The sequence below is a fragment of the Lachancea lanzarotensis genome, scaffold LALA0S02, assembly GCF_000938715.1.
Source record: "Lachancea lanzarotensis genome assembly LALA0, scaffold LALA0S02, whole genome shotgun sequence".
Lineage (NCBI taxonomy): Eukaryota > Fungi > Ascomycota > Saccharomycetes > Saccharomycetales > Saccharomycetaceae > Lachancea > Lachancea lanzarotensis.
In genome coordinates this window covers 324,752-346,517 of record NW_019212880.1, presented here as the reverse complement: position 1 = coordinate 346,517, position 21,766 = coordinate 324,752, and the positions used below count along the sequence as shown (strand labels likewise).

The following is a 21,766-nucleotide window of genomic DNA, read 5'->3' as shown; positions in this document are numbered from 1 at the left end:
TAGCGTCACGAAGCAGACCCCTGGTGAACGAACGATGTAATTGATCTATGAAAATGTTTCGACGCCAAACTAAACCCGTCAGACTTCGCCTATTCACGATCATTGAAAACCCCGTGGAAAAGCTTGTGAATGAGGAGTTTTCCGCTCAAGAACGGCTTCCAAAGCGCTAGCACAGCCCTTGAAAGACACGAAGACCTGTTCCATCAGGACTTGCTAAATAAAAGCCAGCCAAACATGCCATTAATGACTTTCGTCGTGATCATCGAACATATTGCTAAAATGCGCGTAGGGGTAGATATTAAAAAGGGCTTGGCCGCCCTATCGAGCCTAAGCAATACACTAGACACATTTAAGATATTTTTGACTACTCGAATCTCAGATATGGGCGCTTTCTCCGTGTCGAAATAGCGCGTTTGTCACTGAAGTCATGTTTAACCGCCCAGGATGTTGAAGTTTAAATATGTTAATTTCGAGGTTAGACTCACGAGTACAAATGGACTCTGAAATGTACTCGAGAGATGCTCATAATCATCATGATGCAGTAGATGTCAGCGTTAACAATGGAGAGTCGACTTGTCGAACAACTCCGAGTAACGAGATTAGCACACCAATGGATCGCGTTGAGCGGCTTAGAAGCTTCAATAAAAGAGTCAAAGACTCAGTTGAATTTATTCCCGACTCTAGCGAGCTGAAAACAGCTTGTAGAGACCTTATAGACTGTTCCAATAGCTTAACAAACGCGGACCGTGTGAGGAGTCTTGAAAGCGTGAGTTACTTTTGCCTGAGTCCCCAAATCTCTCCGCAGTTGAAAAATGAATGCGAGTCTTGTTTTCGTGCAGTTTTGAACGAAGAATCGCTAGCTACCATCATTGATGATATTCGTCCAATGCTTCTACAAGTGAAAAATAGCCGAATATCGGAGCAGGGAAGACTCAGACAGCAAGAAGCTTTGATTTTGAACCCGAAAAAGGGTCTAGTTTTTGAAGAAGACGACATTCGCTCCAAATGGGCTCAAGTTGGCGGGAAGCGAACCATCTCGCTGTTTTATGTGGTTCTCGGTCAACTGAGAACAAAAGATGTCTCATCAAACCTGGGTTGGATAGTGCCTGGAATTCTTAACTTGATGGATGACACTTCTGACCTCGAGGGTATTAAGCTACAAGGCGTATTGCTGCTGAAGCGCTTTCTTTCCGAAACTGTAGGCTACTCGTATCAGCCGCAATTCGACTTTTCAAGTACTGGACTTGTCAAGGCTTTTGAACCAATACTCACATCAATGTGGTACCACTTCCCACAGTCCACTGATCCAGTTTTGACCAAAAAGATTTGGGATACAGTGTTCCCGACCTTGATTGCGTTATACCGTGTGGAGTACTCCTCCAGACCTCAGCAGCTCTCTGAAAATGTAAGCAAGTTTCTTTCTGAAGTGCTACTTCAGGTCACAATTCCTAGAATTGCCATGGATTATCCTGACTTGACAATTGATACGTTGAAGAGGATTGAGACATGCGTGCAAATTTTGAGAGAAAAGTCTGTGATCCATTTGCAGCGAGTCATACATGTCTCTGGGGAGTACCTGATATGCAACGTTCATATCAGAAATTTGAAACACATTGCACACAGCGTCGTAAGCGTGCTCGAAGCATTTATCGAAGAGTGCCCTACCGATCGAATCATCGCGCACAGGTACAATTTACTAGCCTGCGCTTTGGTAATGTGCGAAAGGAGCTTTGCAGAGGAAAAGTTACAGGGTGAAGAAGTATATATAGAATGCCGATCCCTGATCAAAGCTCTGAATTCTAAAGGCGTTGTCTGGACTGATGAAGAACGTCAGACTGTGAACGGCCGGGCAAAATCAATGGACATAAAGATATGATTGGGTGACAGAAGCTGCCATGATTGATGGAATGGAAGATGAATGCGCAATGCATGTGAGCTTTTTTAAACTTGCTTACAGACGATATACAAGTTCGAATTGCCGCTTCCAGATCTGAAAAATGATCTAATAACGCTATAAATTCATTCCAAAGTTACTGAAAAATATCTACATGGGCGAATTCCTGCATTTTCGCATGATTGTTCTGTCTCAATCTCCATATTTGCTAATTACTGAAGGCCTTGCAAGCCTTTGACGATTCTAATATTGGTATCAAGAAAACGGTTGACACAGTTTCTCAAACACGTCTCTTCCTGGGAGCTCAGATTACCGTTGCTGACATTCGATGCGCACTGCTTGAAGCATATATTTGTGAATTGGTGGATGGACATCTGAACCTTTTGCTTGGAGTTCTCTGACTCCAAAAAGGTCATAATTTCCTTCTTGGAGTTGTCATCTAGGTTTGAAAGGTCATTAGGACTGATGGAAGACATCTCTAGTGCCAGAAATTGTGGTATGTGCTGTCAAGAGGAGTTTCCTGATCTGGTAGAGTAAGTTGAAGAAGAACCAAGCTGTTCACGCTGCCTAAGAACTCAATTGCATCTTGAAAAATGAAGATGTAGTACAACATGATCAACTACTTTGGTCAAGGTTCACTGTTTCTGAAAGCATAAACGCTATAGCCTTTATGCTTGCATTCTGGCTTTAGAGCTCCTACTTTATGGATAATGGATACTCAAGACGAATTGGTGCTTTACCAGCAGAGTCTGCAGCGAGAAATCGAAAGCAAAGAGTATTTTTTGAAGCAGGCAAAAGCAGCACTACAGCTGCAGAGAAATTCATCAGATCAAATCCTGAAAGATGATATAGGACTCTGGAATTCGTTCATGGAAAAACCTATGTTCTTTCCCGATCGTTCTGACCCTCTGGGGTGGAGCTTGGCCTCGTGCGAATTGAGAAATCGGCTCAAGTCCAACGAGCAGTACTTGGAGCTGGAGCCTCTAGAACCCCTACGAGAAACGCTCAAACTACAAGAAAGACTCAATACAGGGTTGGAAACACTTGAGGCCTTGCTCAAATCAAGGCTTGAAGGCCACCAAAATGCGAAAACAAAACGCAGATCATCAATTTCAGCGGAGTCTTGCAATGTTAAATTGTGGGACATTTTGAACTTACTGATCCGGAACTTTGTTGCCGTCGACCTTTCATCGAAGGGATCCGATATCGACCAGGTGGCAGCTACAATGCTGGATGTGTTAAAACATTTGTTGCAAGTAGATCGCAAAGTATCGGTGGAAGAATTTAGTGGCCAATGTTCGGGACTTTATAGAATCTTATTGAGGGCTAACTGTATACGCAAGTCGAAAGACGGCCGTTTTATTGAGCTCGCTGACTTTTTTGAAGAGTTTTAGCCTTGTCACGCTACTCTTCTTCGTCTTCGCTGAGATTGATTTCTGGAATCTCAAATTCCGAGCCATCATCGTCATCGTCATCGTCGTCGTCGTCGTTGCCACCGTCGTTTTCTTGGACTTCGACCGTGACTTCCTTTTCCTCAACGACCTCCACCGGAATGGGACGAGTTTCCGGAACAATGAACCCCTCAGTTTTGCGGACCTTGATTTCCTGAGCAGGTTCATCAGTGTCAACGGCTCTTTTCCGCATAATGCTGTCGGGCCTCTCTTCCTTCAGCTGTTCAAAGTAGGTAGTGGTATTCAGCGCTTGCGAGTTGTTGTTTTCAACTATATTAGTAGCTTCTTCCACTACCTTGATTGGTTCATCAGCTTGCTCAATGTCTACATCTGCGTCATCCGGTTCTTCCAAGGTACTTACCTCACCTTTGTCAGAAAAACCCATAGGTTCTTCTTGTCTTTTCACGGATTGAACAGCAGCGACTGGAAGCCTTGGATTACAGAAAACGTCGAAGACGTCGTCACCTTGACTCTTGAGAAGCGTCACCGCCATTGGAAGAATCGAGACTTTTTCATATCCAGGATGCATGACCAGCGCTTGAAGCAAGTGAACAAACGACAAGGGCAAACGGCCAAGCTCTCGCTGGGCTTTGAGTGCCGCCGTTACGGCATACTTGCAAATGTTTATTTGCTGCGCAGACTGGAGCTTCAAATTCACCACAATTATCAAAAGAAAGCGGTTTAACGATTCAAGATTCCTTACTGAACATTTATCAGCGAATGCTTGTGGATGCGAGTACACATCTGACATCGAACCTGTGTTCTGCTTACCAACCTTTTTGGTCTTTTGGTGAACTGTTTTTGCAGCTGGATTCTGCTGTTGATACAGGTGTTTCAATGGTACCAGGTCTTTGGTCAAATGCAATGCAATGTCTATCAGTTTAGTGAATAAGGTGGTCTCACTAAACAAGTGTCCTGTGTGATCCAATAAAGAGTCAACGATTGTGAAGAGGTCGAAGAATTCAGATTTCAACGTTTCCACCTTGTCAAAGTCAATCGCAGCCGTTCCTTGCTTTGTCGGAATAAAATACTCCAATGACCCAAGGATCGATGGCGTGTAGGGAAGTAAGAATTTGCCGTAAGTCCTGGACATACTTCCAAGTAGCGCAATGCCGCTTGCCTGAATTGTAGGTAGAAGATCATATATCGTAGCCGTAAGTTCTGCGTCACGGCGCAATAAGCGTTGCAATGGCAAATAATTGGTGGTAAGACTCAAAATGGCTTCTGCAACGGCAGCAATGCCACCAAGAGGGGCCCGAATCCGAAAAGGTGTATGCTGGCTAAGAAACGCTACAAGAAGGCCGCACAAAAGCTCAATTCTCTCCGCGATTGCCCACAGAGTATTGGGTTTGTTCAAATCTACTTTCACAGGCGGCAAAAAATCCTGTAACTCGCCACTCGTCGACGGCAACCGTTTCAAAAGACTCTGCATGTCTTCGTCAGCCGAGAAGTCTAGTATCTCACCACACAAACTTATGACAGGTTTGAAGCTGTATAAAACATGCATGATACCCTGTCTCCATTGTTCATCTTGGTGCGCTTTGTGGTGACGCATGCTGTCGTCTTTAACCGTAGGATTCTGCTTGATCAAGTGCAACAGCGCATAATTTTCGAGAATGAGCTTTTTGGTGTGCTTGTTGAAATGATTGTAGTCTTTTACAATCAAAGTGACAATGACGTTACTGTATTTGTTAATATGAGGGCGGAAGGTGGTAGTGTTTTTAGCGAGAATCTTCTTCAAAACAGGGCCGCACAATTCTGGTTCGAATTGTGACATGTTAACAAGAATCGTTACGATCGCGGGAAGTCTAGGCGTAAGAACTTCACGAGTCAAAGCCGGTTTGCCACGAATCAAGTCAAGCATAATATCCACAGATTTGACCAATGAAAAAAGCACGGTCTTACCCTGGGGACTGGAGATAGTGGTACGGTAAAAACCTGCTTTTTGTTCCAATTTATTGAAAAGAGCGGTGAGAAGATGGCCTGCTTGGGAACACAGCACGACTGCGTTGTAGGCGCATAGCACATCTGAAAGTTTGCATCCTTTCCAAACGAGGTAGTCATCCGAGGAGCGCAAAAGCTTCAAAATCTTGGCAACCAGGACGGCCAAATCGGCTTTTAGCAGCCTATCGTCCACATATTTTGTAGAGCTGATAGTTTTCAACACAACTTGAAATTCATAGCCGGAAGAAGCTTCCAATGTTTTGGCTATCTTCGACAGCGGAAGCGGCTCAACGGACATCACCAATATCGGTACAGTTTGAGGCCCAGAATAGCTTCTTCTTTGAGTTTTTTATCTTCGCGATGAGCTGCGATGAGCTCGAATCCGACATTATCATCAGTAATATTATTTTTTTTTTCCACTGTAAAGAAGAGAGTTAGTTTTTGACAAAACGTGGATAACGTCGAACAACTAGAAAACCTGGCGCCAGTACTCAAATCCAGTCTTAAGCCTTATAAATTCAGCTTAGCGACACATGTAATGTTGATATTTCGATTCCTGGAGCCCGAAAAAGCATAGGTGACCTAACAAAAGTTGAAAAACTCAATGATCGGAAAACTCATACAAAAGAAGAAGCTCTCTCTCACAGAGGATAGATAAACCCAACAATTAAGTTGCCCAAACCGAACCACGATGTTTGCCGCTCTACATTTAGACCAACTGTTGTTCATGAGAAATAAAACGACTTTTTTTACTGTCGTCGGTCCTGGGGTGTGTCGCTTTGACTTTTTGAAGTTTCCGCGATGTAGCCTGTTTGGCTTAGTTAGGAAATGATCTGTTTTGAGAAATAAAAAATTAAATTCCAGCGTTCGAATCCTGTAGTAAACTTTTAAAACAGATTAAATTAATTGACATAATATCACATAGATTCATTCAATCATGAATGGATCATATAGAACTGATCAAACGCCGCTGAGATACTCCACCAATCTCTCACCCGAAAGGCTCCTGGAATGTCAATGTCAGCGGGAAGTGCCGCTGCTAAAAAGCTCTCTGTTGAAGAGAGGCTTTCTTTAGCAGCACGAGGAAAAACACGCAAAAAGGGCAAGAGACTTGACTCTCCATCCCCAGCGGCACCTGTGCTTGATACGGAAGCTGAAATCGAAAATGTTGCTTCAAAAGAAGAGAAAACCACTACCCCTACCTCAATTGAGCCTCAGAAGCAATCTGGTGATCGCCGGCGCTCACAATTGGACCCTGAGTACTTGCAGGAACTCACAGGAATATTGCACACACACTACCTTGAACTTTCTGTTGACGAATTACTGATAGCTTTGAGGCCTCATCTTACAGTATCAGATTCGCGGACCAAGGACACCAGCCTGGCCAGGCTGATTAAGGAAAAGGACTCGATCATCGCCGATCTTCGCAAAGAGGGCGAAAATCTATCTAAACTCGAACTAAGACACAACAGTACCATCAGGGGGCTTCGAGATAAGTTGAAGGATGCAGAGTATGATCTGGAAAGAAAAATGGAAGACACAGAACGCAGAAAAAGCGAAGCTAATTCATTGTCTCAAGCGCTGGCTAGTTTGGAAAGTAGACACAAGGAAGTTAATGAACAGCTCGCCGAAGCCTTACAGGAACGAGACAATATGAAAGCCCAGAATGAGACGCTTGAGAAGGGCCAGTTGTTGCAACTACAGGAACAAGTTAGTGTTGATCAGAAGACTATCAAATCGCTGGAGTCACAGCTGCAAAGGGCGCGAGACCACTTGGAAACAATGACAATGAAGGCAGATTCAAAGTATCAAAGCTTGGAAGAAGCATCAAATGAAGAAATTGCGCGGCTTGAAACCACTTTGGAAGAAACAAGAATACGATTAAGCCATTTTTCCACCAAATCAGAGCCACATACAGATTCACTGCAATTAGCTGAGAGGCACGGGCATCTCGAAAAGGAACTTGAAACAAGTCGTCAAAAATGGTACAAACTCGAGTCGTCGCTTCGCCAGGAACTGTACGAGGCTGAGAATAAGATACGCGAGTCGTCAAAAGTAAGCGCTCATAACCACGAAAGCCTGGAAGCAGCCCGTGAAGAAATAATAAGCCTGAAATTGAAAGTCAAAGCTTCAGGAATGAATGAAGAGGCGCTGAAAAGTGAATTGAAAACACTTAGCGCTGAGCTCGAAGAGCTAAGGAATTCTCTAACAAATGCACAAGAGGAAATAAAGCTTTGGCAAGAGAAATACAGGGTTCGGAAATCGGAACTAGATACGATATTACACAATGCCAGCGCTAGAGAAGGCTTCAGTGCAAAATCAGAAGTAGACCTTCCGGACAGAGAGGTGACACCCACAACTCTTGAAGATCTCGATAAAGTATCCAATTGGGAGCTTCACAACCTACGGACACTCGATGTTTCTTGCAATGGGAACCAAGGCCCCTCCAGTGTAAAATCTCAATATGACTTTGACGAATTGTTACCCAGCGACGAGCTCGATTTATCTAGCTCGCTAAGAAAGGGTAGCATAAAATCCCTGGACTGCACTCCTTCAAGACAGCTGAACAATACGGTTCAAGAACAACAGAATACCCAGTTGAACGCTCAAATGATAGGTAGACTGGGTGGTCAGATTAGAAGGCTCGAAACAGAGCTCACATCATTGGAAGGGTCTCATGATAAGCTGTTAAAGGAAAAGCAGACGGTGAATGACACAGTATTTAGACTCATGGAAGAAAACAAATGCGTTACAGAGATCAAGAACCAGCTCAAAGAATCTTCAGAGCTTAAAAATGAACTGGAAGAGAAACTGCAGGAGACTACACGACTTTTAGCAGAGCGTACAGAGAGGGTAGAGGAATTAGAGAACGACGTTGGTGACCTCAAGGAATTGATGCAGATGCAGGTGCAACAGTTAGTGGAACTACAAGAACTTGTAAGGTAAATTAAAGATGTGATATACTGTGATAAATTTTGATCAAGTATGTTTAATATGCAGGGGTCTGAATAGAGGAAGCGAAAGCCCTCAGTTGTTGCCCTGACTGATAGCAAGTTTAGTGTGCTCTTCAATGTCAAGTGCTTCCCATGGGTAACATAGCCACACATCAGGGACAGTTTCAGCTGCTAAATAGCGGCCCTTTTCCATCATCTCAGCAGGAAGCGAAGCTTTTTTGGTTTTATCTTTGTTGTGTAGCACGAAAATCGAAAAGACAGTCTCCTCACCGAGTCTGTTCAGCTTGATTTGCTGCTCTTTAACTTCTTTTTCGAGTTCAGTGACTGCATAATGCAAGGTGGTTCTGGTATCGTCCACTTCGTCGACGATCAACACTTTTTTGCCAATCAGAGAATCAAAATGTTGTTCGAGAGACCCAAAATCCAGCCACTGAGTTCTGATGACCTCTTTCCCGATGGATTCCACATGGTCGTCTAGTCCCAGATCTTCATAAAGCGAGAGCCCAATGGCTTGAATAGGAATGTTCTTTTCACCACGGCTTTTCAAGAACGATCTGATTATTCTGGCTGGAATCATACCACCGCCAGTGATAGCGACAATCACGTCAGGCCTTTCGCCTTTCGCCATAATCTGACTCGCAATCTTTTGACAGGCTTTATGGATGTTGTTGTAGGAGATAAACATCTTATGAGCAGTATCCGAGGCTTCAACCATGATTGTTTCTGATTTATCGTAAGCTTATAAGTGAGTGGACTATATATATCAGTCGAAGGTAGATATGTTCTTTCTTGAAGTGTTCTTTGACATAACAAGAACGACGAGAAGGTCGATGCTCATCGCCGAAAATTTTTATAGAACGAAGGTGGAAAAAATCACATAGCTCAAGTACTAGTACTCTGACGCGACCGATATCGCTCTACTGTGGGAATAGTAAACGTAGCGCCATCTTTAGGCGAAACAACTTTACCGTATAAACTTTATCCTAGCTTATGATTTACACAGCGAACGTCGATTACTTTCGAATGCCGGAGGGAAGTCAGTCTCCATTGGCCTTGGTAATACGTTCTTCGGCATAATCGACGGCGTCGACGTACTCATCGCCTTCCCCATTGATGTATACCGGCTCCTGCTCCTCAAACAATTCTTCATTTTTATCATTTGAGCCGTTTGTGCTCATAGACAAAGAGGTAAATTCTTGGCGAAGTTTCGCTTGTTCGCTAAGCATGTCAAGCTTCCCTTTGATCGAGAGCAGTAGAGGGTAGGAATCCGCACTGGGACGTAAAGATGAACGGATTTGCTTGAGTCCCTTCTGAGCCGAACGATTGTCTGCAGGGCATACCTTGTTAGGACTTAGGGTCAACATCCACTTCAACCAATATGTTGAATTGCTATTCGTAGACAGTGGATTTTGGGCTATTGTGCGAGATAGGATGGGAAAGAGCTTTTTTATGTGGGTTTCCGATAGCTCGAGATCAACAATTTCTTTGATTTGAGCTTCAGTCCAACTTTCAGATTCCAGGATCCGTAGTATCTCGTTCGGATCGTTGCCAGCTTCTAAAGCCTGCAGAAAAACGGCCGCGCTGTCTTTCCCCTTTCCCTGAGCTTTTGATTTTTTTGTTGTCTTTTCCATTTCTGCTTGAGGCTCTGTCTCGACGACCGCCACAGAATCCGGCGAAGCTTCTTGTTCCTGATTGAAGACTATTTCGCCACTTTTGACAAGGTCCTCAAATGTTACATGCTCAAATTTGGGCTCATTGACGTTGAGCCATGCGATTATTATGCTAGAGTTCAATAATGTGAAATCGATGATTTTGGAGTGCCGACATATAAGTGAGCAAATTTCACTTTGATTACCAAGTTCGAAAACCGACACGAATCCGTCAGTGGACAGGGCGAACACCTTCCCGTCTTGATATTTGAGCTCTGCAGCTTGAAATTTCCACTTCGAAATCACTTTCCCCGTTTTCAATTCGACAACATGAATCTTGTCGGATCCCGCGACGATTAACTGTCCGTCGGCGCCCAGGACACATCGTTTCCCCATGGGCAGATCCATGTTGACCACTGTAGAGGGACGTCTTTTCGAAGAATCCACAATATAAAGGTTGGTCGTAGTGAAAACTGCCAGCAGCACGCTGTCTTGCCAGTCCAGCACTTGTAGATACGTGATTTCATCATTTTTCCCGTCAATTAGGTGAAACGTTTTCAAAGGTTTTGAAGAGCGGTAATCAAAATGCTTGATTGTTTTGTCTGCGTCCAGAATCCATATCCCGGGACCTGAGAATCCCAGACCCAGGATTTCTTGCTTGTTCTTTATTATATTGACAATTTCTTTTCCTGTGGGCGAGAAGACTACGATCTTCCCGCCCTTGAAGACGTTGACAAAGTATTCTTCTATCGCTTCTGCATTTCCAGACTGTTCATTGCCGGGTACATCGACTTCTGTCCGTTTTCGCTTGGTTTTCGAGCCCTGACCATTTTCGGAGCACCATGTCGTTGATTTCAGATCCTCAAGCTGTAAATCGCAACTTTCGTAGTCGATATGGTGTGCTTGCGAACTGGTGACCTGGTAGTCACTTTCTGCACTCAATGGGTACAAATCGACATATTTCCTCTGTAGACCGTTAGACCTGAAAGCGAAGCTTTTCGAATGCGGAGAAAAGCTAGCAATAATGTCACAACTTGACAGCATCGATTAATAAGCTCGAAGAGTCTCAATTGTGGTAGTTTAATCGTTACAAACCCAACTTTCTTGCAACTCTTTTCAACTTCTCTTGTTCGGCTATCTTTCAAGCGATGAGATGAGCTCATGAATTTTTCAAGTCACATTGTAGAGAGTATCTCGAAATTGAAAATTTTCCAGCTTCAAAAATTACCACAGCGTTACCCGCCCATAATCTCGTGAAATTCACGTGTCAAATCATGTGACCAGAAGTAGTAGAAAGAGCACAGGATGTTTCGATTCAAAGCACTGGTAAGATCTGAGACAGAAAGGAAATCTTTAGTATTCATTTGACCTCTAGTACCAGCGAATTAGAGGTTCACAATGCTGGTGATCGCTTGACGATCTTCTGGCGACAAATTGGCAGTGAAAATGTCATATTTTGCAGAATCAGTTTGGACGGACGACATCACGGCTTTGACGACGTCATAGACGTTGACATGGTCGATAACAGAACCCGAGAGGGGATCTTCGTCCAGGTTTTCGAAATCTTCCAAAGGATCGAAAATGTCGGTACTCCCGTCAACAAATTTGAAGTTGTTGGCTTCCTTGTTGAGAAAATCGAGATACGCCTCCTCGTCACCGTCGTCTTCGTCGTCCTCGTCGCCGCCATTTTCACCATCTCCAGAATTTGCCGTAAACTCCTGCTCAAACTGCCCAAAAGCATCGTCTGGAACGCCGCCGGAAGAATAGACTTTGCGTCTTTCGTCCAGATCTTTCAGCGCCTGCGGGAATACAGTGAGCAATTTGACAATCTTAGAGCCCGATTGTCCGACTACAGTTTCAAGCGACAATGCCTGAACATCAGAGAGCGAAACGTTGCCGTTTATGCTCAAAAGTGCCATCAGCGACAGCTTAATGTCATAAACCCGCTTATAATGTGGAATGAGATATGAATACCATAGATCGAAGAAACTCTCGAAAGCGTCTCGGGCACGAAGGTACTGCAGAGTTTCAGTAGGACGGCACGCCAAGCATGCAATAATCACATTGAAGGAGCTCACGGTGAAAATCACATTTTTCTTCAAGTCAGCAGCCTCTCGAGTAATGGCATCGAGAGCGTCATTTAGAAACTTCTCGATGAAAGAACCCGAGATTGACGTATCCAAAGTTAGCACGAGCTTTTGCGAGAGTTCGAAGACGTGTGCCATATCGTCGAGTGAGCTGTCTTCGTTGACGCTAGCTTTGTTGTAGACTTCGAACAAAATATTCGAATAAAATGAATTCTTCTTGAATTCTTCTTGGCCGTAAACGAGATAGTTGTTGAAAGCAACCATGAAGTCCTCCAAGTAGAACGCAACCATCCCCTCTTCTTTCTGATTACACTCCCCGATGAGCTCTAATATCTTCCATGAGAACGGTGTAACATCTCGCAACAAGAAGGTAGAATTTTCAATGAATTCACACACTTCGCGGTAAAAGTCTTCCATGTCGTTTCTGAGAATGAACTCAGCCGCAGGATAAAAAGATTGTTCGAGATTTTTCACAATGTCGTGCGAATTTTCGAAGGAAAGTAGGATTGAAATTGCTGTTGAAAGAATTCCGAGAGCCGCCATTTGCTTGTCAGTATCATCAGGCAGCTCACTATAGTCGTTGATCTTGTTTACGTCAAAGTTGGCTGATTCGTTCAAGTCAATCGCCAACTTCAAAAATTGCTGTACAAGGTCGGTCATAAGCTCAATGCCAAAAGGTTGCAACTGCTCGGAAAAACATTCTACAAATTCTTGAAGCACACCAGAAACGGCATCGGACTCGATCTCATTAGAGATGCGTAGCAACTTTTGCGTCATAGGCACGACATTAGCAGATAATGGTCCTTGAAATGCAGGCTCGTGAATAAATGCCTGAATTCCAAGAGCTGCCAAGAGCTCCACGGGAAGACAGTTAGAATCTTCCATAAAGCACGAAACTATCCCATTGTAAATTGTTTCTAGAGCTTGTGGATTTTCAAAATGCTGCTCTCCCAATTTGGAGCATATTTCACAAACACGCGCTCTCAAAATGTCGTGAGTAGAATTGAAATACGGGAAAACCAAGGAGATCAATAGCTTCTCAACATCCCTTGAGAACCCAGAGTTCTTCATGAAAAGGCGATCCAAAATATTGGAAAATATTCTGAGCGCAGATTCAACTTCGACGAATTGTTCAGGGTGAGCCAAGTTCTTATTCAGCTTTTCCGTGACAAAAAAGGCGGTAGGTGCCAATGTGGTGCTGCCTCTTTTGGTAACACAAGTCGTTAGAAGCGCCAGGGCGGCAAGGTCAGGCGAATAATTGTCATCCCAAACTTCTAAGTTCCGATGTATGTACTCTTGTGGGTCTGTTTCGAAAGTTTCCAATGACTCTTCCGTGGGGCAGAGGAGAGGAAAAATGATGTGCTCTAGCAGCACTGGATAGTATGGTTTCATTAAAGGCCAAGTGGCTTTCTGCACCACCACCTGTTCGAAAAAGCCTAAAATATGGTACATAGCTTCATCGCTGAGCCAGAGCGACTTCTCACTCCACTGTTCGATTTGCTGAAAGTATAGCTGAACAATCTGTGGTAAAAAGTCATCCAAATAAAGCTGTTTGAACCCATCATACGCAAATTTCCGAGAAAGTGAAGTTGATGCATATCTCTGGAAAAGTCTTGACAAATTTGCGTAAGCCCATTTCTTAGCTTTCACCCATGGCTGGTATCGTGGACTACTAGCAGCTGCAGATGAAACAATCTGGGACGGTAATGGTTGCTGAATGATGTTAACATGCAAGTTAGCCCAAGGAATGAAATGATCGGGCCTTTGAAGCGTGAAAGGCAAATCATGATAAGTGACAAACTTGTAGATTTTGAGAACAAGCTTTACCATTTCACCTGCTTTGGCGTTGTCAATATTTCTGCCGTTATCCACAAGTGTGTCCGTGGTGAACTTAAGCAGAAGAGGAAAATACTGGATAATCAGATGTTCCAACTCCTGCCTGGAATCGTTTTCCTTCCAACGATATGTTCTGAAAATCTCACTCAAAGCCAGCAGCCCGATGTGCGCCGAATTGATATCGTCCGAGCTGAGAAGTTCAAACGAGGTGCCCAGCAACGAGTCCCATTGTTTCTTGGGGTAATCCTCGGCAACGATAGTGCTCAAAGCAGGCTGCAGGAGACGAACGCAACTAGGGGAGTATATCGACGAATTCACCAAAGCTTTTATCAACATGTCCTTGACGACCGGTTTTTCGTCATTGTCCACACTGAAGTTGAGCAGTTCATTTCTTCCCAATTGGTTGCCACTCCATCCGTGAATGATCTTGTTTTTGATGTACAAGGCTGCAGGTAACTTGATGTCCTGTGGAATTTCAGGTGAGGAGATGATATCCAGACTTGCACCAAGAAAACCAGTAGTCTTCCCAGCAGCTTTCAGGCTCGATTCAGCTTCACTACGCACATTCTGGTCGTGGCTCAGTGTACCAGCGAAACACTGAAGCAGAGTTGAAGGATCCATTTTCTTTATGGTAGGTTTCTTCGAAATCTTCAGTTTTCTTAACAATCCAAGGTAGTATAAAGAGAAAATGCAATAGAAGTCTGGCGAAATGAGATGGAATACGATGCAGTGAGGAAAAAGGAGTAACACAAGATGAGAGCTCGATGCTTTTGCCTCCGATTTGACGATGAGGCCAGTCCAAAATTTTTTGTCAAGGTGATGATGATGGATGATCTCAATTAGAGAAAAAGGTCACGAGACTCACGAGGTCAGTAGATAAACGGCTGAGAGTACACCTGCTCCTGAGTTACCTCGGTTTTCAAAATGGTGGACTTTGCCGGTGAAGGTTGGTGGAAAGCATGCGAGAGGTATTCTGGGGTGTGAAGGACTTCTCTTACGTTTGGAGAGGACGAAAAAGATGTTCTTGAAGAATTCTGAGTTTCCAGCACCAAAGGGTCCCCAGAAAGACTCACCGCAGCGGGTGCATGTCTTGACTCGAAGCCAGGAGAGGTCGGCGTTTTTGAAGTGGGTGGTGAGCTGAGTGCAGCACTTAGGCTTTGTTTAGGGGTGAAAAGCTGTGGGTATTCGTGGCTTAAAGGAGAGCTGGGCAGGTCAGACATAATTTTGCCAACATGCAAATCATTAGATCGAGACAGCGGGGGAAGCCTCTGGGATATGCTAGTCTGCACACCGACAGAAGTAACCACCGTCGATGGCGATAAATTGGAAAGAGTCGTTTCCGGACTGTCTTTGAACAATGGCTTGACGGATTTTGCCGGCAGCAAAAAGTCTTCTTTTAGAATCCAGGAGTCTTCATTGCAAAACTTGAAGTTCAGCGTTTTGTCTCTAGTTTTCTCGAATTGCAAAAGGGCACGTTCTCGCGAAGTATACGGCAATAAATCCGCGTCAACGACATCGGCCTCCCTTTGTTCAACTGATGCTGTACTTGCCAATTGCGTCGTTTCACCGCTGAAACTCTTTTTCCATAGTTTGCTCAATGTCAAAAGCATCTGAATCACCAAGATCATATTAAATGTCAAAGAAACCCAGTCTCTATGGGTGAGTTCTGTAAGCTGACTCGCAACGAATTGAAAAACGTCAGGCCAACCAATGCTATGTTCTGGACAACGACAAATGTGCACAACGCTGTGCGGTTCTATATCACTCGGAGCTTTCACCGGATCAGATAGCCATTGTGGATATGGAAGCCCAAAGTGTGCTAATAGTCCTGCAATAACGGCCAAAGGTGCCCCAAAAATGACACCATTTTGAATACCGGGCCTGCTATGCATGCTAGCTAGTTAGCACAGTTTCAAGGTTCAGCTGTACTGGATGCTAGCAGAGGAGTGTCAGTTGGCCCGTTGATGCCTTCAATGATCGCACCTTGTACTATAGGATTGGGTCAAAAATACGAGAGGTCACATAGTACGTTGTGGTTAAGCGATCGATCCCAGACTCAGCAGAACCAGTTGAGCCAGCAACTGTAGCGACCAGAATCCTATGCGCTTCAATCGCAAGTTCTTTCTTTCATCATCTGCCGCGTAGTCAGCGAAGGCATCGTAGACCTCAGCACTTAGATCATCCATCAGTCGACAATCGTAGATGGTCCATGAACCTTCAAAGTCGGATAGTTCTTTGACCACTTGACATTTGATCGGAATGTAGGTACGCCTAGAGTTGATATAGCCAACAATGGGCCTTATGAGCGCACTGTTGATATAACTGAGCGCATTATCAAACAGAGGAACTTCTGCGGTGACGTTGTGAAGTCTTAGAAAGAAATCCATAATGAAATATTTCTGTGGGTCAATGTCTTTCTGCTCTGGGGTTTGATACGGTTCTGGCAGAAGGATTGCTGAATGGCGCCGTGCTTCCTTCAACAGTCTTTGCCCGATGACGGTGAACATTTCGTTCAATTGAAGAGCGTCAGGATCCTCGTCCGGAAGGAGAATGTCACCGATCATGTCCACCTGTCCTTCAGTGATCCAACCGAACGGACCTTCCACGCCTGCGTTGAGGTGATCAATGTCCAAATTGTCCACTCGCATGCGGGTCACTTTCTTCCACGGAGACGCATTGTGCGGTGAATCATCCGCTTTGTATTTCTTGTGAATCGAAAATAGCGAGTTGTCGTAAGTACCGCTGATATTGTTGGCGTTCAGGAAATCGAAAAAAAGCCAGTGTTTGCGTAACTGCGGAAGTTCGCAATTGAAAACGCTTACTTGAAATGGACGGAATCCATTGGGTTGGTAGAGTGTGATCAAAAAGTCGTTCATTTCGAACTTGGAAATTTCAAAATCTCCCGGCTGATGCACATTCAAGTAGTTTCTTGCATCGTCGTTCTCTTTCCATATGACGTGGGTACGGTCCACCACACCTCGTAATCCATTTATCGTTACCTCGTCCAAGATACCGCGTCCGTTGAACCACTTGCTAAAACTCAACGAGATTTCAACTTGATCCATGGTCAAATCGAATTGAGCATAATTACCATCATCAAAATCTTCTCGGCTGACAAGCAGATTCTCTGTGATGGCGAGTTTAGCTCTTTCTGCTGCTTCATATTGGGATCCTTTGGTGAAGCTATGCGACACTTTGGGTCTTCGAGAAACGAAAACGTTATTGAAACAGATTTTGCGGGAAGACCAGTCTGGCACGATCGCACTTTCGAATACCACAGAAACAGAGCTGTTTTTGGTCAGCAAGTTTCCGATATGTGTGGCCACATATTCCTGAGCAAAGACGGTGTTGGCGAAGTATATGATCAAAGACGCAAAGGTTGTGGTTCCTAAAATGATTAAAAGCGCATTGCTGACTAAGATCCAAGAAATGAAAGCACTGATGTCATCAGAATTGAACGGTTTCGTAGATCTAATAAGTGTCCATTTCAAGTTTATCTGTAGTTTGTGAAGTAGTCCTGTGGCTTGCAACAGTAATCGATCACGCTCTGTGACGAGTTTGAAAGGATTCGAGTTACTTTTGTTTTCTGGTGCAGCATTTTGACCACCGCTTTTGTTGATTGGCGCGCGTGGAGGTTTCTCGTGGTGGTTCCATCGTACCCAGTTAATTCTGGAAGGCGCTGTTCGAGGAAAAAACCTGACGTTGTTAGCAGCTTTAAAGGCCGATACATGTATCCTGCCTTTCAATGGCAGCCACACACATCTGGGAGATGCTAAAAGGGATCGCTGCATTGATCAGATGGTGCGCTGTGGTGGGTTTTTTTTTCCAACTTTGATGCGCTCTTTGTAAAGGGACCTTAAGTGGAAGCGAGTACTGGTAAAGACTCAGGTTTTCGCAATTAGTGTAAAAAGCTTGTTAAGATCTGGCAGAGACAAAACTGTCCGTCAGGAGTCTACTAAAAGTCTGTTGAAGCCTGCTCCCACCGATTCCCAAGTAGATCTGTGTAGTTCAGGTTCAAGAAACTGAGGTCTACAGGATATAATTCGATGAGGTGTGAGTGACACTTCTAAGCTGGTATGTGTTTTAATTCTTCTTGACTTTTCAAAAACGGCGGATTTAGCTCAGTTGGGAGAGCGCCAGACTGAAGAAAACTTCGGTCATCTGTAATCTGGAGGTCCTGTGTTCGATCCACAGAATTCGCATTATTTTTTGTTAGATTTTTAACATGTTCACGAAACGACATCAAGTCGGAAGCCAATATTTGAAAAGTAGAGCGCAATGTGATACGATAGGGGTGTGAAACGATGGCTGCCCAATTCACAACACTGTACTGTTGGCAAGAACACACACATGCTCGTATATTACTATGTACATTCAGTTATGGAATGAACTGACAGAGAGAGCCATTGAAGATCTTAGAAGTAGGGCCACATTGTCGCCAAAAAACGCTGCATAACTACTACAAGTCAATTGTCACAACCAGCTTAAATCAGCAAGATCTCAAGTCACGGGATCTAATGTAGTCTAAAAGCACGTGATCTTAATTTCTGCTGTGCCTTTACACGACCAGTGCTAAATTTTTCAAGTGAAAAACTCTCTCATAGAATACCAAGATCTTGTTCTTAGTTAGTTACCAGCAACTTAAACTTATTTGTCGTTCTTTCTTTACAACGTCAATTGATCTATCAATCCATATACTCACAACATGTCTGAAATCCCAGCCGACGCCAACGTTTCCATCTTCGCCAAGAACGAACAAAAAGCCAGAGAACTTATTGGCCAATTGGGTCTAAAGCAAGTTCCAGGTATTTCTCGTGTTACCTTCAGAAAGAAGAACAACCAGATTTACGCCATTGAAAGACCAGAGGTTTACAGATCGCACGGTGGTAACTTTGTCGTTTTCGGCGAAGCCAAGATCGACGATTTCCCCCAGAGATTGGCTCAGGCCCAACAAGAAGCTCAAACTGCTGGTCCAGGTGTCTCCACCGCTGGCGCTGATGCTATCTCCAAGGACCCTCAATCCATCCAGGCTGACATGGTCGCCGCTGCTGACCAGAAGAAGGTTTCCGAGGTCACCAACGACGACGAAGGTGTCGCCGATGAGACTGGCCTAAACAAGGACGATATCGAATTGGTTATGCAACAGGCCAACTGTGCTAGAGAGAAGGCTGTCAAGGCTTTGCGTGACAACAACTCCGACATTGTCAACGCCATCATGTCCTTGTCTTAAGCATGCCCTTTTCTCAGATTCCTATATGTAAAAACCGCTATTTAGGTATTAACCTGGGCTGCGAATCCAAGTCTGAAAGGTCCCTTTTTTTTTCTGGTGTCTCAATGACAATGTCATCGGGCTTGGCATGGTTCTTCTCTTGGGCCACCGACGACGCCTTTTCCTTGCTTTCGTAGCGCCAACCGCATAGTGGACACACATATCGTAGAGTTGTTCCCGGAATAGTGTAGCTGCCAGTGTGTTTTTTGCATTTTCCACACATCACTGGTTTGAACTGGGAATCGTTCTTCATTTCTCCACCCGCTATAACATCCAGCACTTTGTCAAACCATTTGTCTCTCTGCACTTCCGATTCTTGCGGATTTCCCTGCTGCTTTTGAAAGTCTGCAAGCTCACGTTTTAGCTTATCCAGTTCTTCGTATTTCGTTCTCATTTCTTCGTCCATCAGTGTCACGGCGTCTTCTTCCTCCTGTTGGCCTGACGAAAACCGCTTGATCAGTGAGTTAGTGGAATAGAAATGTGTCTTTTGTTTTAAAGTTTCTAACTTTTCCTGGTGTTGCGCTCTCAGCCGTTCCACTTTCCTCAATGTACGCTGCTTGGAAAAATCGTACCACCTGTCGATTCCTGATTTGAGTGACAGAATAATTAGCACTGAAATAATCAGCGATGCAATGACGAAATGTTTGTCGGTGAGTTGCGCATACAACACTGCATTTATGAGTGCCAAAATCCCAGAACCATGTAAATAAAAACGTCGGTGCCACAAGGATTTCCCTACATCTTTCTGCTTAAGCCTCTTATCCAGTTCGTGTATTTGAGATGTTATTCTTGCTAGGTCTTGTGTGTATTGTTTGATCAAGCTTTCTTGGCTTTGAGCTTTGAATAATCCAGTTACTTGACGAAGCATTTAGGTGCGTTTTGAGTTGCTGTAAAACCGAAAATGATAGATAAGAAGGACTCTAAAAAATCTTTGAAAGGGTCGAGCTTTCAACTCAAATGTCACACGAATGATCAGAAATATGGTCTACTCTGTGTTATAGGTCTCTAGACGACTTGATTTCTGTTCGATCTAGGCTTCTTTACCCTGTATACTAGATATACGATAGTTAATTATACAGTGTACATCAAAATATCACGAGTCACGTGACTGCTCATCGGGTCTTTCAAACGAGAAAAACGGGCAAACTGAACGGCAGCTAGACTCCTCTGAAAACTAGAGGGATCTGCTTTTGTTTTCCGAGCCAACCTGTGTATCATTGACTTCCCTGGAGCTCTAGAGCTTTCTATACTTTAATGTCACGTGACTAGACTGAATCATGTCTACTCGGTCCCCGAAGTCTAGCTTTGAGGTCACCAATACCGACAAATGGTGTTTGAATTGAGTAAAAGAGTCAGAGTAGGCGCGTGTCATGTTCGTTGCTTGCTAAGTGTTCGGATAATGGTAGATTCGGTGACATCTAGAATCTGTATCGCCAGGGACGCATGGTTCTGATTGTTAGCTCACGATTCAAAAAATTGGATGAAGAAGTCCTGTTAACACATTCAGAGCTAGCGGTAAAGGTCGATGGAAATGTCCATACATCAAACTATAACACCACTACGGTGAGTGGTCACGTGTGCATATAGATCGGGTCCTCTCATGTATATTATATGACACTGCTCGATGATAGTGCATCGCTCCAGAATACACTGAACTTCGGAAGGGTATTTCCACGTCTAATATTTCAAGACACATACATAATCGAAGACTGTAAAAATGATTTGAAAAACAGAACAACACTACCGGTAGGTGAGTTGTCGGCGATCGAAAGATTTTATACCTTATTCCATAAGACGTAGTTTATTTTATCTCACGTGACCCAGACTAACGGCTCGTCTTTACGGTTCTTTAGTTGGACCAAGAGTGCTAACCATAAAGACTATCCTAATGCTCGCCGAAACATCTAAACTGCTTTTTAGGTGTGCTTCTTGGTCTAAAAGTTGCTCTCTTACAAATTCTAAAATCTTCAACCATTCTGACCTGAACCGACGGATGTGAACTTTTGGAATATATCAGATAACAGCTCGATACTTCTGTTCGTATCAATCCTGAATCTCTAAGTCATCACAACTGAAATATGCCTCGAATGTTAACGTTTCTCATGTTGTGTGTCGCCAAGGCGTATTTAGTGATTGAGACCTACGATAACCACCAATATCAATGATCTAATCACTGTCCATCACCGTCAAAACCACGAGAAACATCAACCAATAGCGCTCTAATGCCCGTCGCAGAGGTCAATGTGTCTAAATTAAGGGCTCTTTTCCAAAACGATGGTAATGTGACTGTGACGACTCCTCTAGGAAATACTTTACTCGAAATCCAGGGCGACCTAGAGTTTCCATTGGTTCCGCCAGCTAACGACGCTGACAATAAATTTAGCATATATAACAACGAAGACATAGTAAGATTCGGTCTATTGCAGGTAGATTCAGATTCGAAAAAGGCTACCATGCTTGTTGGTGAAAAACAACGGCTTCTGGGTTCAGTGGTTAAATTGGACTCACCCTTGGGCCTATTGAAATTCGACCATCTCACAGGAAGCGTCGATCTACAAGACGTAATACGCTACAAAATCATCTTCAAAGATAGACCACTCCCGATTATGTGAATGATGCGTTTTCTTAAGTACAGTTGTAATATACGTAAATGTTTTTTGTTTTGGCATTGTCTGCTCAATC

General features: G+C 43.9%; 13 protein-coding genes and 1 non-coding gene across 14 annotated transcripts; 6 read left to right on the top strand and 8 right to left on the bottom strand.

Moving 5' to 3' along the window:
• Window positions 1-610: 610 nt before the first annotated feature.
• TTI2 (LALA0S02e04060g1_1) lies at window positions 611-1,876 on the top strand (the record flags this gene model as incomplete). Its single annotated transcript, XM_022773719.1, has 1 exon — window positions 611-1,876. One exon carries the CDS (start codon window positions 611-613, stop codon window positions 1,874-1,876), a length of 1,266 nt encoding a protein of 421 aa, XP_022627218.1.
• Window positions 1,877-2,106: 230 nt separating this feature from the next.
• TIM8 (LALA0S02e04038g1_1) lies at window positions 2,107-2,370 on the bottom strand (the record flags this gene model as incomplete). Its single annotated transcript, XM_022773718.1, has 1 exon — window positions 2,107-2,370. The coding sequence occupies one exon, from the start codon at window positions 2,368-2,370 to the stop codon at window positions 2,107-2,109; it is 264 nt and encodes an 87-aa protein (XP_022627217.1).
• A 234-nt stretch (window positions 2,371-2,604) lies between these two features.
• MCM22 (LALA0S02e04016g1_1) lies at window positions 2,605-3,288 on the top strand (the record flags this gene model as incomplete). The annotated part of the gene is made up of 1 exon (XM_022773717.1): window positions 2,605-3,288. The coding sequence occupies one exon, from the start codon at window positions 2,605-2,607 to the stop codon at window positions 3,286-3,288; it is 684 nt and encodes a 227-aa protein (XP_022627216.1).
• Window positions 3,289-3,298: 10 nt separating this feature from the next.
• RIX1 (LALA0S02e03994g1_1) lies at window positions 3,299-5,587 on the bottom strand (the record flags this gene model as incomplete). The annotated part of the gene is made up of 1 exon (XM_022773716.1): window positions 3,299-5,587. The coding sequence occupies one exon, from the start codon at window positions 5,585-5,587 to the stop codon at window positions 3,299-3,301; it is 2,289 nt and encodes a 762-aa protein (XP_022627215.1).
• A 719-nt stretch (window positions 5,588-6,306) lies between these two features.
• SGM1 (LALA0S02e03972g1_1) lies at window positions 6,307-8,235 on the top strand (the record flags this gene model as incomplete). The annotated part of the gene is made up of 1 exon (XM_022773715.1): window positions 6,307-8,235. The coding sequence occupies one exon, from the start codon at window positions 6,307-6,309 to the stop codon at window positions 8,233-8,235; it is 1,929 nt and encodes a 642-aa protein (XP_022627214.1).
• An 81-nt stretch (window positions 8,236-8,316) lies between these two features.
• Window positions 8,317-8,958, bottom strand: XPT1 (LALA0S02e03950g1_1; the record flags this gene model as incomplete). The annotated part of the gene is made up of 1 exon (XM_022773714.1): window positions 8,317-8,958. The coding sequence occupies one exon, from the start codon at window positions 8,956-8,958 to the stop codon at window positions 8,317-8,319; it is 642 nt and encodes a 213-aa protein (XP_022627213.1).
• Window positions 8,959-9,280: 322 nt separating this feature from the next.
• Window positions 9,281-10,936, bottom strand: UTP9 (LALA0S02e03928g1_1; the record flags this gene model as incomplete). Its single annotated transcript, XM_022773713.1, has 1 exon — window positions 9,281-10,936. One exon carries the CDS (start codon window positions 10,934-10,936, stop codon window positions 9,281-9,283), a length of 1,656 nt encoding a protein of 551 aa, XP_022627212.1.
• Window positions 10,937-11,277: 341 nt separating this feature from the next.
• Window positions 11,278-14,436, bottom strand: NMD5 (LALA0S02e03906g1_1; the record flags this gene model as incomplete). The annotated part of the gene is made up of 1 exon (XM_022773712.1): window positions 11,278-14,436. One exon carries the CDS (start codon window positions 14,434-14,436, stop codon window positions 11,278-11,280), a length of 3,159 nt encoding a protein of 1,052 aa, XP_022627211.1.
• A 248-nt stretch (window positions 14,437-14,684) lies between these two features.
• NVJ1 (LALA0S02e03884g1_1) lies at window positions 14,685-15,707 on the bottom strand (the record flags this gene model as incomplete). The annotated part of the gene is made up of 1 exon (XM_022773711.1): window positions 14,685-15,707. One exon carries the CDS (start codon window positions 15,705-15,707, stop codon window positions 14,685-14,687), a length of 1,023 nt encoding a protein of 340 aa, XP_022627210.1.
• Window positions 15,708-15,851: 144 nt separating this feature from the next.
• MDM31 (LALA0S02e03862g1_1) lies at window positions 15,852-17,606 on the bottom strand (the record flags this gene model as incomplete). Its single annotated transcript, XM_022773710.1, has 1 exon — window positions 15,852-17,606. One exon carries the CDS (start codon window positions 17,604-17,606, stop codon window positions 15,852-15,854), a length of 1,755 nt encoding a protein of 584 aa, XP_022627209.1.
• A 319-nt stretch (window positions 17,607-17,925) lies between these two features.
• Window positions 17,926-18,017, top strand: LALA0_S02e03840r. Its single transcript is given in 2 exon segments — window positions 17,926-17,963; window positions 17,981-18,017. It is a non-coding gene; the product is annotated as a tRNA-Phe (tRNA).
• Window positions 18,018-18,520: 503 nt separating this feature from the next.
• On the top strand, window positions 18,521-19,045 carry EGD2 (LALA0S02e03818g1_1; the record flags this gene model as incomplete). The annotated part of the gene is made up of 1 exon (XM_022773708.1): window positions 18,521-19,045. One exon carries the CDS (start codon window positions 18,521-18,523, stop codon window positions 19,043-19,045), a length of 525 nt encoding a protein of 174 aa, XP_022627208.1.
• A 37-nt stretch (window positions 19,046-19,082) lies between these two features.
• LNP1 (LALA0S02e03796g1_1) lies at window positions 19,083-19,952 on the bottom strand (the record flags this gene model as incomplete). Its single annotated transcript, XM_022773707.1, has 1 exon — window positions 19,083-19,952. One exon carries the CDS (start codon window positions 19,950-19,952, stop codon window positions 19,083-19,085), a length of 870 nt encoding a protein of 289 aa, XP_022627207.1.
• A 1,354-nt stretch (window positions 19,953-21,306) lies between these two features.
• On the top strand, window positions 21,307-21,696 carry CTF8 (LALA0S02e03774g1_1; the record flags this gene model as incomplete). Its single annotated transcript, XM_022773706.1, has 1 exon — window positions 21,307-21,696. The coding sequence occupies one exon, from the start codon at window positions 21,307-21,309 to the stop codon at window positions 21,694-21,696; it is 390 nt and encodes a 129-aa protein (XP_022627206.1).
• Window positions 21,697-21,766: the final 70 nt, after the last annotated feature.